This window comes from Microplitis demolitor, chromosome 7 (assembly GCF_026212275.2).
Source record: "Microplitis demolitor isolate Queensland-Clemson2020A chromosome 7, iyMicDemo2.1a, whole genome shotgun sequence".
Lineage (NCBI taxonomy): Eukaryota > Metazoa > Arthropoda > Insecta > Hymenoptera > Braconidae > Microplitis > Microplitis demolitor.
The window spans coordinates 15,446,288-15,459,631 of record NC_068551.1 but is presented as its reverse complement, the minus strand read 5'-3'; the positions used below and the strand labels follow the sequence as shown (position 1 = coordinate 15,459,631).

At 29.4% G+C, this 13,344-nt stretch overlaps 1 protein-coding gene across 3 annotated transcripts in view; it reads left to right on the top strand.

Moving 5' to 3' along the window:
• LOC103572228 (kin of IRRE-like protein 2) overlaps nucleotides 1-13,344 on the top strand; it is a 139,373-nt gene that overhangs the window by 114,670 nt on the left and 11,359 nt on the right. For all 3 annotated transcript variants that reach the window (XM_053740684.1, XM_008550720.2, XM_053740683.1), the window contains 3 exons: nucleotides 8,352-8,535; nucleotides 9,567-9,702; nucleotides 11,478-11,680. In XM_053740684.1, coding sequence (XP_053596659.1) covers nucleotides 8,361-8,535; nucleotides 9,567-9,702; nucleotides 11,478-11,680 — 514 coding nt within the window. In that variant the 5' untranslated portion in view covers nucleotides 8,352-8,360. The remainder of the gene's footprint in view (nucleotides 1-8,351; nucleotides 8,536-9,566; nucleotides 9,703-11,477; nucleotides 11,681-13,344) is intronic.

Below are 13,344 nucleotides of genomic sequence, written 5' to 3'. Positions count from 1 at the left end.
GAAAAATATGTCAATTAGTGCAGTGTAGAACGGAACTGAAAAATAACAAACAAAATGACTAAATCAAGCATAATTTATACCTTGTGTATACACTTATAACTTACAATGGCTTGAATACCACCTAAATAAGCAACTATATCTTTAATCCGCTGACAAATGCCAGAGAATAAAACAGGTCTCTTGGTGATTTGGCTACTTTTGGATTTTTGCTTGATAAAAACAACTGGAGCCCGGAAAAGTACACAATTACCATTGCCACATTGATTGTAAAATCGGTTAATTAGTTCAAAAGATATTGGCGTCAAAATGTTTGAGAAATAATATTTTGTATTACTTTTCCCCGACAAATTGTCTTATGATGTACTAAAATGTGTTCAAAATCATGCCAACTCTTCACTCTTCGTCTTTATGGGCTCTTTGGATCACCTTATAAAGGACTTTATTATTACTCTATTAATTGGACTTACTCCGGTAATTTTTTTACTGTGTAGTAGAGAACATATTTCAATCGTAAAGCACACTCTGATGCTTCGCATCATGAGTCGTGCAAAAAATTTTTAGGAGTTCACAGTAATAATTATAGTACAGCATAATAATTTTTGGTAACTCAACTTCCAAGAAAAATTTGTAAATTTTTTATCTTCGTGAAAGATAATAATAGTCTTACGGTTAAAGTTATCAGCTAAATTACAAAAATAAGTCTATTGTTAGAATAATTTTTAAATTAATTAATAGCATCTTTTTGTAGCCAATCTCCATAACGGAACATCGACTATTCATCCCCGGATTAGATATATATGAATATACAAAAATATTTTAATTAAATATTGATAGATCCCTCAACAAATATTTTTACTAAATTGCTAGAAGGTGCAAAGTATTATTTCACGCGTATGATATTTTTTTAGGTATATTTCGCCGGGGAATCAATCGTTACGGAGCTTTCATATCCACATCCTCTATGAGTATTTTTAATTCATTACAAATATTTATATACAAATAAATTTTTTTTTTCTTAATATATAGCAATCAAATTATCTCAAATTACACTAAAGCTTTCATATTTTATTAAAAATATGATAGAATTATTCAATCAAATAAGTTAATTAATTAAATTATTCGAAGTACTCGCAATATTTGTAAAATAATATATAAAATTAAACGTGAATTTAATGATTCAAGCAGAAAGTATGCAATATTTATTGTAAAATAAATTGAAAATTCTTTATTATTTATATTTAAAATATATGAAATAAAATTTGAAGTACACGTTTAAATATTTTTTACAAATAAAGTAAAAATATTTTATCATGATAAAAATAATAAAAAAGCTTTCTTCATAAATAAAATATACACTTTTTATTTTTCTTTGTTTAAATAACTTCTATCTTATAGTACAATATAGTTGAATAATATAATAGCACACACCACAACCAAAAAAAGGAAAAAAAATCAAAAATAAGAAAGAGAGGTGGCATAATGAGCCCCTGGAGGCAAAATGGGCCCCCCAAAATTTTTGTTCAATTTAAATGATTCAAGAATAAGAAACTCTTGCAAAGTATTTGAGATTGTGGTTATTTTTAACTCATCTAACTAGAAAAAATTTCTGAATTTAAATTCGAAATTAATTTTTTTCTCACCTCCGGGCGGAAAGCGTCAACTTTCGCCCCACTGTGCCAAACGAAGTTGCCGCTTTCCGCCTTCGTCGACGCGAAAAATAGTATACACACCACGGGAAGTAAATAAGAAAGCCTCAGATCACATGATTGTTTTACAATTACATGTGATCTTTGTTTTACAATTACATGTGATCTGAGACATTTCTTACTTTACTTCCCTAGATGTGTAATATACTATTTATTTCAAAGCTTGAAAATAGTCTGAAAGGTGAACCGAGACCACGCGTCACTACGCGTCAAGTTCTTTTTTAGTTGAGCTATCTAAGATACGTTAATCCCTTCAATACATATCTGTATACGGAACATTAAAATATTTTAGCGCGAAAAATTTATTAATCAGCTTTTTTACCATACCTGCACTGAAAGTTTAAATTCTTGCCCTCCCGTGCAAAAAAAAATTTGCTTCATTATGAATTTCATTGTAAATTTGATAATCAAATTCAGATTTTGAAACAAATATGACTTTGATAATGAATTAGCTATAAAAATCTTCTAATTTTCTATTACAGCTGAATTTAACAAGTAACCAACAGCTGAAATCTAATTCAATAGGTAATTTTCAAAAACTTACCTTTCGCTTTAAACAAGTGATAAGTACATTATGAAAATTGTATATTCCCAGCTTTGAACAAGATTCAAAATTTTTTAATCGAAAGAAATTAAGACAACGAAGAGGAGTAATTCATGATAATTTTGATAATAATTATTATCAATTTAGTACGAGATTCATATTGAATTAATTATAAGATAAATGTGTTTTATTTTATGATTGTATTTTTTGTTATTATACCCGATATCTTAAAAGAAGTAAAGAACTATTTTATTTAACTTGAAATACATTCATTACCAGTTTGATTAAATTTAACAGTATAAAATTAATACTTGATTCATAATAAATTGATTATAAAAATGTAACAAAGTTGATATTAATTTCATCGTATATTACAAATAATAATGAACTAATTTTGTATAACTTGACAATAACTGTCAAGTTTCTAACAAATATAGCTATAAAATTAGAAAAATATAGTATAAACGTAGATTAGTTTAATAAATTCAATTTAATAATGCAAAGTAAAATATATTTTTAGTTTATTTATTTTTCAAATTATTCAATAAACAAAAATTTCTTTTGTAATAGCACAAACAACAAACTGTTAACCATAAATACAGGTTTTTTAGAATAAATTTTAATTTTATACTGTCAAATTTGATCAAATTAGTAATAAATATCCTCTAAATTAAATAAAATAGTTCTTTATTTTTGTTCAGATCTCGGGTGTAAGAGCAAAAAATACAATTATAAAATAAAACACATTTATCTTATAATTAATTCAATATGAATCTCGTACTAAATTGATAATAATTATTATCAAAATTATCATGAATTACTCCTCTTCGCTGTCTTCATTTCTTTCGATTAAAAAATTTTGAATCTTCTTCAAAACTGGAAATATACAATTTTCAAAATGTACTTATCACTTGTTTAAAGCGAAAGGTAAGTTTTTGAAAATTACCTATTGAATTATTAGATTTCAGCTGTTGGTTACTTGTTAAATTCAGCTGTAATAGAAAATTAGAAGATTTTTATAGTTAATTCATTATCAAAGTCATATTTGTTTCAATATCTGAATTTGATTATCAAATTCACAATGAAATTCATAATAAACCAAATTTTTTTTTGCACGGGCTATTTGAAGGGAAGAAAGTTGTTCCTTTCTTTTATGAGAGAACAAATGATAAAAAAAAAAATTGCATTCACCATTCTTCCCACAAAACTGAGGCTACAAATTGAACTTTCAGGTGTAGATATGGTGAAAAATCGTATACACACCACGGAGAAAAGTAGGAAATCCCAATCCGAGTGTTTGCCACTTTTGCCTTCAACTCGGGTAGGGAATTATACACTCGGTTTGGAATGTCCACTTTCCTCCCTTGATGCGTAACATACTATTAAGACGGAATAAAATAATAGTAGATTTCTTAAAGGGCCTATTTTGTTTCTTATTCAAATTTTTTATTTTTGGAGCATTTTGATAATTAATACATGGCAGAAGACTAGAAAAAATAGAAAGGGTAAAAAAAAATCAAATATTAAAACTTTTTTTTGGGGGCCCATTTTACCCCTAATTTAATGATTTTTAATTTTCAACAGACGCGGCATATTAAGACTAAAAACATGGTAAGGGGCTAGAAAGAAGTAAAACAAGTGGGAATCACTGATGATATAAGCCCGTTTTTCTTAAGGGCCCCATTTTACCCCCTTTCTCCTATTACCTTCAAATAAAAATTCTTTCTATGTATAGAATAATTGGTCATTAATTATTATCAATTATTTCATATACAAAGCCAGTTTGAGAATTATATTCATTAGCTTTTTTATAGTCGCAACGCTAATTAAAATTTAAAAAAGATTAACTCGTAAAAAATAAAAAAAAAAAAATTCACATGTTTTTTACCGAAAAAATAAAAAACTTAGTATGCTTGAAAGCATGAAAATCGATTCATACAAAATTCAATCCACTAGGTTCATTTCATTCTGCATCGGCCAATCGATCTCGAATCCCCTTTTAGCTACCAGATGCGTGATCTATTTCGTAGCTCTCAATGTGATTGCCACTGTGATGCATCTGTGGCGCCGTCGTAGCTTACTTGAGTTAAAAAAAGGACCAGAAGATATAAAAAAAAGTGATAGAAATAGACGTAGATAGAGATAGAAAGTGAGAGAAAATCTAGTGTGATACCGAACAGAGATTTTGAATTGTCGAATGTATACATAAAATACTATATAGCTTTACTTTGGCCGTTTGTAACGCGAGCAGTTGTATACATGCATAGGCAACTGCACGAGTATATTTGGTGGGAGTGAATCAGGGTGGTGGTAGTATGCAGAAAACGCGAAGGGGTTACCAGAGTTCCCGAGAGGGTCGGGCGGTATGTCTGCGGCGGGTACATTACGCTGATTGCTGCTCGCGGCCTCTACGGAGAATACACTGAAGTGGGGGTCTATGCAACTCCTTTCTTTGCCACTATATACTACTACTACATGATCCCACTCTAGTTCACTGAGAAAATTCTTCCCCGAGTGAGTGAGAAGAAAGCTAAAGAGGGGATTTTTATTCTTTATTCTTTTTTTTATTTATTCTCTTTCTTTCTCATTCGTTTTCACGTGACAATCCTTCCTGTACTCCTTCACTTAAGTAAGTGTTCTATGAGAGACTCGTGCCCCGAGCGTGCCTTGATTTTAATCCTTTAAATGAATGACGTGGGCTCTTGTACCCTCAAACGTCGTCGAGACTTTTTCCTACACGAGGTATTCTTTTATTTTATTTTATTATTATTATTTTCTTTTTTTTTTTTTATGACACTTTATTATCACATTTTTTATCTTTTTGTAAACTTAAGGAGCGGAATCTTGAGACTTGAGTGATGGGTTGAAGAATTTTATGAGATATATGATGGAGTGGAAAAAAAAAATAAATAGAAAATAATAATAATAATAAAGGATTGAGTTTTATTACGCTATCGAGTATTTTTGAGATATGAAGGTGAGTGAAAAGTGTATCGGAGGAATAAGATTGACATAATTATTTTTTTATGAGACTGAAATAAAAAATAAAGCGCTAAACGTAATTAAATTTTATAAAATTATTATTTATAGCTCTGCTGTGTTAATTAAATTTTTTTTTTTAATTATTTTGTTGGGTACTGATGTAAATTAATTTGCGTATAAAAGTGATATATTAATAATGTATAATACAAATGGGATTTTGGATTTACTAAATTGAATTAAAATCTGAATATACTACATAGTTTTGAAACTCTTGATGGCAGTAACGCTGCAGTGATAGTTAAATTTTCAGTCAGGCGTATTCCGGGTTAACCAACGCGTCGCAGTAGGTTGGTATTGCCTTAGTAACATTCAGACGCGCTGTACTGGAACTATTTCTATGTGTTATGGAGCACCCTAGTATGATGGTGAATGTAGTAGAGCTACATAACAATCAGACGTGTCGTGACGTGTCAGAATAACTGGCAGTAATAATGCACTACCAGTATGAGAGTATAATAATCAGCTGTTAGAGTATAGTGTAGGGTAGAAATGATAGAGAGAAACTTCCCAAATATCCCAGTAGATAAATTCCCCTGTGGTCAGACCTGCTCTTGCTGCTGTACAATTATGTTACTGGTATCTGGTATTTCTATTAAATATACTTGGAAATTGTTTTGGATACTTAATTAGCAATTTTTTTAAATTTATTGGATTCTTTTGTTTGTTTTATAAAATTCTTTTTTAAAGAAATTCTTAAATATTATTAATTATTTTTAATTAAATACATGCTTGCTAATAAAATATGTTGTGAGAAATAATTTAATTATTTATGGAGATTAATTTTGTAAATTTTCATTGTACGCGTTTAAAAACAGGTCAACGAATAATAAATATGTTAGTATGGTAATTATTCTCATTAATTTACTGAAACTGATTAATGGTTAATAATTAAATGTGAGTAATTGGACTGCTGCATAGTAAAAAAAATTAGCTTAACTTTTAGGGTAGCATTATATTAATGGAAAAAATAAAATATATATTTATGAAATTTATAATAATTTGAGTTACTCAAAAAATGAACTTATACAGTCGACTAGGACAAATTAAGCATTTAACAAAATTTATATTTATTTTAAATAAAGCTTTCTTTTTGCTGTCTAGATATAATTCATTTTTATAGAAAAAAATTTTTTTTTTCGAGGCTAAATGAGCACACAGAAAGAAAATTATGGAAACTGTTCCCATCATTTCGTGAAATTTTTTCCGATACTACCATAAGAACTACGACCATAAATTATGGGAGTAGTTCCAATAATTATAGAAATGTTTTCCATAATTATAGGAATAGTTCCTATATAATTATGAGAATAGTTCCCACACTGTGAAAAATTCCCATTAAATTTTACTATGGGTGCATTGTAACACCGGACCTTAAGAAAACTGGTACAAAATTTACAAGCGTCCCATAGTAAACGGTATGCGCAGACGATACGATTGGGACTTATGCGCATTCGTTTACTATGAGACACTTGTAAATTTTGTACCAGTTTTCTTATGGTCCGAGGTTACAATGCACCCATAGTAAAATTTAATGGAAATTTTTCACAGTCCATACTATTATAAAAATATTAATTTAAAGAAACGTGTTGAAATCACTCCTTCAACACACAGAAATATTATTAAACATAAAAACAAGACTACATCCATATCTATATCTATTCGTGCGTGAAAGTTATTCCCGTATAGTAAGTGTAATTTTAATCTTAATTTAGTGTTTCAATACAAATTTAGCGTCGAAGAAGCTCCATTTGAATCTCTTCTTCAATGAATATCGTGAGGAAAATTTCTACACTATTTTGCAAAAAAAAAAATTATGATATTATTGGGATGGTTCCTATAATATTATGGGAATAGTCTCCATAATAGTATGGAAATAGTTCTCATATTGGTATAGGAACTATGTCCATACCATTTGGGAATTGTACCCATACTATTATGGGAACTATTCCCATAATGCATAGCAAAACTTCCCATAAATTTCTTTCCGTGCAGTCTTATTAAAAATCATATATTTAATTTTTTATTTTGATGTTAAAATAATCTTACTGTGTCATTAATATGCTTTAAAAATAAAATTTTTTTAATTACTCCAGATAAAAACAATTTCATTATTAACTAATTTAATTAACTGAAAAATTTTTGTCATTAGAATTCTACTTTCTACTTTTTTCTAGATAAATTATATACTAAAGCCACGAAAAATTTTTAACGAGAATTAGGTGGCCTCATTTCGATATTCGACGTAGTAATGTCGCTTGAGAATTGAATGAATTTTCGCTCTAAAAATCTTGAAAAAAAAAAAATACATAAATAAAAAAAAAGTCGCGGACCCATTTGCGGGATTAGAGTTCAATCATTTATTCGCTAAGCTTTCTGTGTATGTAACACCTTCCAAGATATACTAGTATTTTACGTTTGCATATACATATATATAATGAAACAAAATAAAGTGAATGGAAAAGATTCATTGCTTTACTTGGTAGGTTGTCGGAACGCAGAAATTCGATACGAAAAGCGACTATTCGTATTGTTAAAGAAACGCTTGGTATGGAATGTTAATACTTCAATACCATAACCCCTTGAGCTGTGTGGAAGCACGTAAATCTTTAGTCGATTTGAATGTACTGCTTTTCAACTCACACAACTATCACGTCACAGATGGACGTCTTTTTTTTATATTTGTGTTTGTACTTTTTTTTTTATTTACGTATACGTTTGTAAGCTAGATGAATCCATCGGTTCAATGACGTTTTTCCATAAACGTTTCAAACGTGATTCAATCTTGTTGGAGTACATTATACTGTCGTGCAGTTTGTTTTATCCATTCAACATCAATACGATCTGAAATGTTTGCATCAATCTTTTTGACGTATCATAATTTCGCGATCTTGTTTACTTTAGTAAATAACATTCGATTGTGCTCACAAAATTATTATGATGAAAACGCTTTGTCGTTTTTAATTAAAATTTATTATTTATTTAAATTTATATTAATTTTATGTACATACATTTGATCAGTGATTGGTATTTAATTTTAAAATTTTCATTAACTTTTTTAGCCAATTGGAATGCACTTAAAAAAATACGAGTGGGTTGCTTCGCCGGATTTAGGTGACTGTTCACTTTGGGTAAGATCTGCAACCCTTGAGTTTGATGATGGATTATGGCAGTGCCAAGTTACGGCCAGTGATTTTACTACCCAAGATGCACTGGCGTCAGAACCAGCTAGACTTGTAGTCAGAGGTATTATTTATAATCCAGAAAATTAATAATCCCGAAAAAGTAGTTGAGTTAAACTTTTTTAATAGATCTAAGTAGTGAATGTGTTGATTCGTAATCCGCTTGTTTCAGTTTTAATTTACATAGTTTTTAAAATAAACTACAGTGTTTTAATTGCGTGTTTATTATTTTTAAATATATTTATTTTAAAAATATTTTCTGAATCGTTAATTAAAAAAAATATACAGTAGTGATAAATAAAAAAATATATATTTGACTTTATCAATGATTTATAAAAAAATAAATAACAATACCGGAATTCTATATTCAACAATAAAAACTAAATATTCTAAAGCCCATTAAAATTATTCATTGATCTGAAAAAAAAATTTTTTTTTCTAAAAAAGCTTTATAAAAAATAGTGTTAAAAAAAAAATTGACAATCTCATCAGTTATGCGCCCGGATTTTCCGGGTCGTAAACCTAGCTCGACATTGATCGATCACCAGGATCTCGTTCGCGAGTATCCCGTCCTTGATGTTGTCAATAAATCATTAATTATTCATTATGTATTGCGGCACACAATGTTATACATATTTTCATCTCTCTCATCTTGACATTGTTGAGATAGAGAGGGAGAAAGAGAGAATGAGAGGAAGGATGAGGATGAGAGAATAAGAGAAGATAGTGGATGTATGTATGTGTGTAAGTGCATGTCGACGATGAATGAACAAGATAGTAGGTTGGTTACGCGATCAAATGGATCAACTGTAGTCTAGCTTTAGTCTCTTGCCCTGCATGTACCATTCCACTTTTATCATCAATCCCCATTCCGTCATTTGACCCCTATCCATATAATCCGACTGCACTATACAATGCACTAGTGATAGTGATAGTAAGTACCTGTAGTATAGTTTAGTAGTCTAGTGTAATAGCTATAGTTGTTATAGCGCCGCGTAACGGTAGCGTCCTGAAGTTGATCGCCGGCGACGTCATGGCGGCCACAGGATGAACGACAGGATTACGAATTAATCTTCGCTAATTGTCTCATTCTAGTCAGCCCTCAGCGTCCACAGATAGAGTATGCTGGTGCTGTAATTCTACCGGGTGGCAACGTGACAGCTCGAGCAGGTGAGATTGCTACGCTCACTTGCACTGCTCGCTATGGGAATCCTCCGCCTCTAATTAAATGGTTCGTAATTGTTACACGTAGATGTCTTACTATTTATTTTGTTAATGATTCTATCAGTTACCCGAGAATACAATTATCTATTTACTCATGTGTCTTATTATATTTATTTTAATTTTATACACTACCATTTATATTTATTAATTGGTTTTTTGTGTTCTCAAATGTCCATTGAGTGGAATTTAAATGAATAAAAATGAAAATGAGAATGAAAAATTATTTTTTTTTTTTTTTTACTATTTTGTCTTAATTAAATTCTTGTATTTTTGCTCCAAGAAGAATCTGTACGATGTTGAATACCTTATGGATATTGTCCGCGGCACGTGGGCTTTTTCCTTTTACGCTTCATGAATAATCATGATCTGTTCTGCATCTTGTATAATAAAGCCTGCGAGTGCATAGTTGAGGGAAGCCTACGGGAATAAATGTGTGTATCTTGGAAAAATCATGCGCATGACGAATTTTAATCGCGGCTCATAGTTTTCATGAATAGAAAATTTGTTTATTTTGCTAATTAAAATAAAATTAAACAAACGCGTTTAGCAATAATAAATATTTTTTCATTTTATGATATATTATTTTAAATTAAAAAAAAAAAATTTATGTAATTATGACTATAATTAACTCGTGATAAATTTTTCATTCTCATTTATTATTTTTATGCTATACCAGTGTATTGTCAAAAGCAATTTTTCTTTTCAACTTCACACAGTTGTTACGTTAATTCGGTGCATTTTTCGTCTACATGTCCACAGAATACTGAATATTTTTGGCAGACTATTTCAACATACTATATAACTATACACTATACATTATACACTATATACTATATACTATTTATATATATTTGAATAGTATACAGTATATAGTTATATATAACAGCAGTTGTGCTATGCACAGTCGCGCTTTTAAATTCGAATTCCAGGCGACAGAATAAAAAAAATAAAAAAGTTTAACATCAACCCTCGTAGTTTCACTCAGTCCACGATACAGTGAGCTCGCAATGTGAATGCAAAAACAGCTCAGCTCACTATATAGAAACATGGAGCACTGTACTCTGCTCTACTGTACAGTACTGTAACATCCACAACACCATCCACACATAAATTCTTTTACAAAGAAATAAAAGAGATTCTACAATCGAACTCGTCCATCCTGCAAAATCGACTCTTGACGTTTTCGTATAAAAATCGCATTTGTTTGTTACGGAAATCTCACTCGATCTCTACTATAAAAATCTCTCCTCTACTCATTTTACTATCAATGAGTCAAATAAAAAACACACTTAAAATATTTTATTTCAAAGAAAAACTATTTATTGTTTTTATTTTAATTAAAAAAAATAAAATTTAATTTGGATTTATTGAAATCGGGCAACTCCAAGAAAATTTGAGCAAAAAAAATATTCAAGAAGTCATACAGTTATTTTTTTTTATTTTTTAACTAATGGATAGTAATGTACAAATAGTAGTAAAATAATTCCGAGTCTGAGATACTGCAGAATATTCGAAAATCATGAAAATTATTTGAGGTTTTCTGGGCGGTAGATATAGTAGAACGGAAATAGTAAAAAGGGAAAAGATAAGTGGGTTACGGATCAGAGGATTCAGTTGAGAAAGAGAGAAATAAAGAAAGAAAGAACTGAAGAGCACTAGTAGTATTATTTGAGTATAGAGGTGAGAAAAAACCAAGAAGAATTGCATTCTACATTTGTGTGTTTAACTAGAAATCGTTATTTGGTAAACATTGGCAATGCAAATATGAAAATTAACCCATAGGTATCTGAGAGACACGGAGTTGCGAACCACAAGGCCACAGGTAAATGCCACAGAGATTGATAATCCACGAACGTGGTCCACCCGGAGTGTTTGCGATATTGAGGCTGATCGTTCGAGATATGGTCATCTGATTCGATGTGAAGCCAATCATCCAGCGTATCCTACTAAAACTTCAAATGTTGAAGTACGATTCGATGTTACATGTAAGTATTTTATATAAAATTTAATTTTTTACTTATTCGAGCATATTTGCATTTCTTACTCTCTTTTTATCGTACGCTTGCACTGAATATTTTTTGTTTTAATTTAATTCAAAGAACTTTATATATTTGTATAAAAATGTTTATATAGTAGAAAGTCGGTGGTTTTAGTTTACCTTGTGAATATATTTCTCATAATGCTTTTTTAAATTTGACGAATTTTTCATATTCACTAATGAGCTACTCATTTAAACTTGAAAGTGCTCCCGAGTCAAAGAACAAATTCCAGTTCGAATCTCAAAATACTACGTGAGGTATTTAAGGGACAAGTTGGACTTTGGAGATTGAAAACTGTGTGGAAAGTAATTCCAGTTAAAGCCTCAATGTTGTAGTTACGGGTGATCCTCATAATATAAAAAAATTTACTGCTCCAGATTTAGGCCTCAATTTCTCAAATGACGTAACCTATGTAGGTTCCCTCACTTTTTTTTGTAAGAAATAAATACTTTAGACCAAGAATCTCAAAAAATTGATCCAAAAATAAATGAGTAATTACAAATTTGCAGAAAAAATGCCGGAACCTTCATAAAGTATAACAAATGAAAATGAATATTTATTTTTACTTTTATCCATACAAAAAAAATTTAATAGTTATTATGAAAAAATAGTTTACCTAAAGAAAATTTAGTATACATTTTTCCAATCAAAGCACAAAAATTTAACGAGGACAAAATGTTTGATATTGTATTTTATGTTATTTGAGAAGTTTAAAAAAAAATTTTTTTTGAAACCTATTGAAAGTTTGTCCAGGAATATATAAAAACGAATAATAATAATAAATTAATAAATTTATTTTATTTGACATATAAATTTTTGTTAGTACTCAGATTTTTTTTTTAACTCGAAAATTTTTTAAGTCCAGAAAACGATAATTTATTTTTTGAGGTTTTTGAGCGCTTCGTTAGAATTTAAAACCGATAAAGAGACCTCATAATTCTCACTGAGGATTTTGAGTGCCATACCATAGAGTGACATTGCAATATCGTATCATTTTTCGTCCGGTAAATAAAAGATCAAAAGAATTGAATTTTTTGAGGTCCAAACTAGAATTTGTTTTTTGACCCGGGCTTTTTTTTTAAATTAATTTACTCTATTAGTAATTTATTACAGGACATTTTAAGAGGAATAACAATAAATTGTCAGCTCACATATATTCTGGACAAAAATATCGAGTACTTGAAATTTTTTTAATATTTAGCGCGTGACCAGGATAAAAATAATAAAAAATATCATTGAATAAAATTTAAAAAAACAACTATAATAACTTTTATTAGTTAAACAACTATAAGGAAAAAGGAGGGGGGGGGTGCATTTGACTTTTTCTTGAAACCTCTTTAAGTAAGAGGGTAAGATTTGACATGATAGGCCATTTTGGGCCACTAAAAATTTATCACGAAATTTTTTACAAACATGATTCTAATTATTTAATGTCAAATTTCTCAGATAAGTAGACAATAATTTTTTTTTTCCGTACAAAAGTTATAAAAATTTTCTTTGAATTTTTTTATTTATTAAAGTCCATTTCTTCTTACATTAAAAACTTTTTTTCTAATGACTGGATTAATTTTATATCTTCTTATTTAGCAGTTCAAAAACAGTAGTAATGA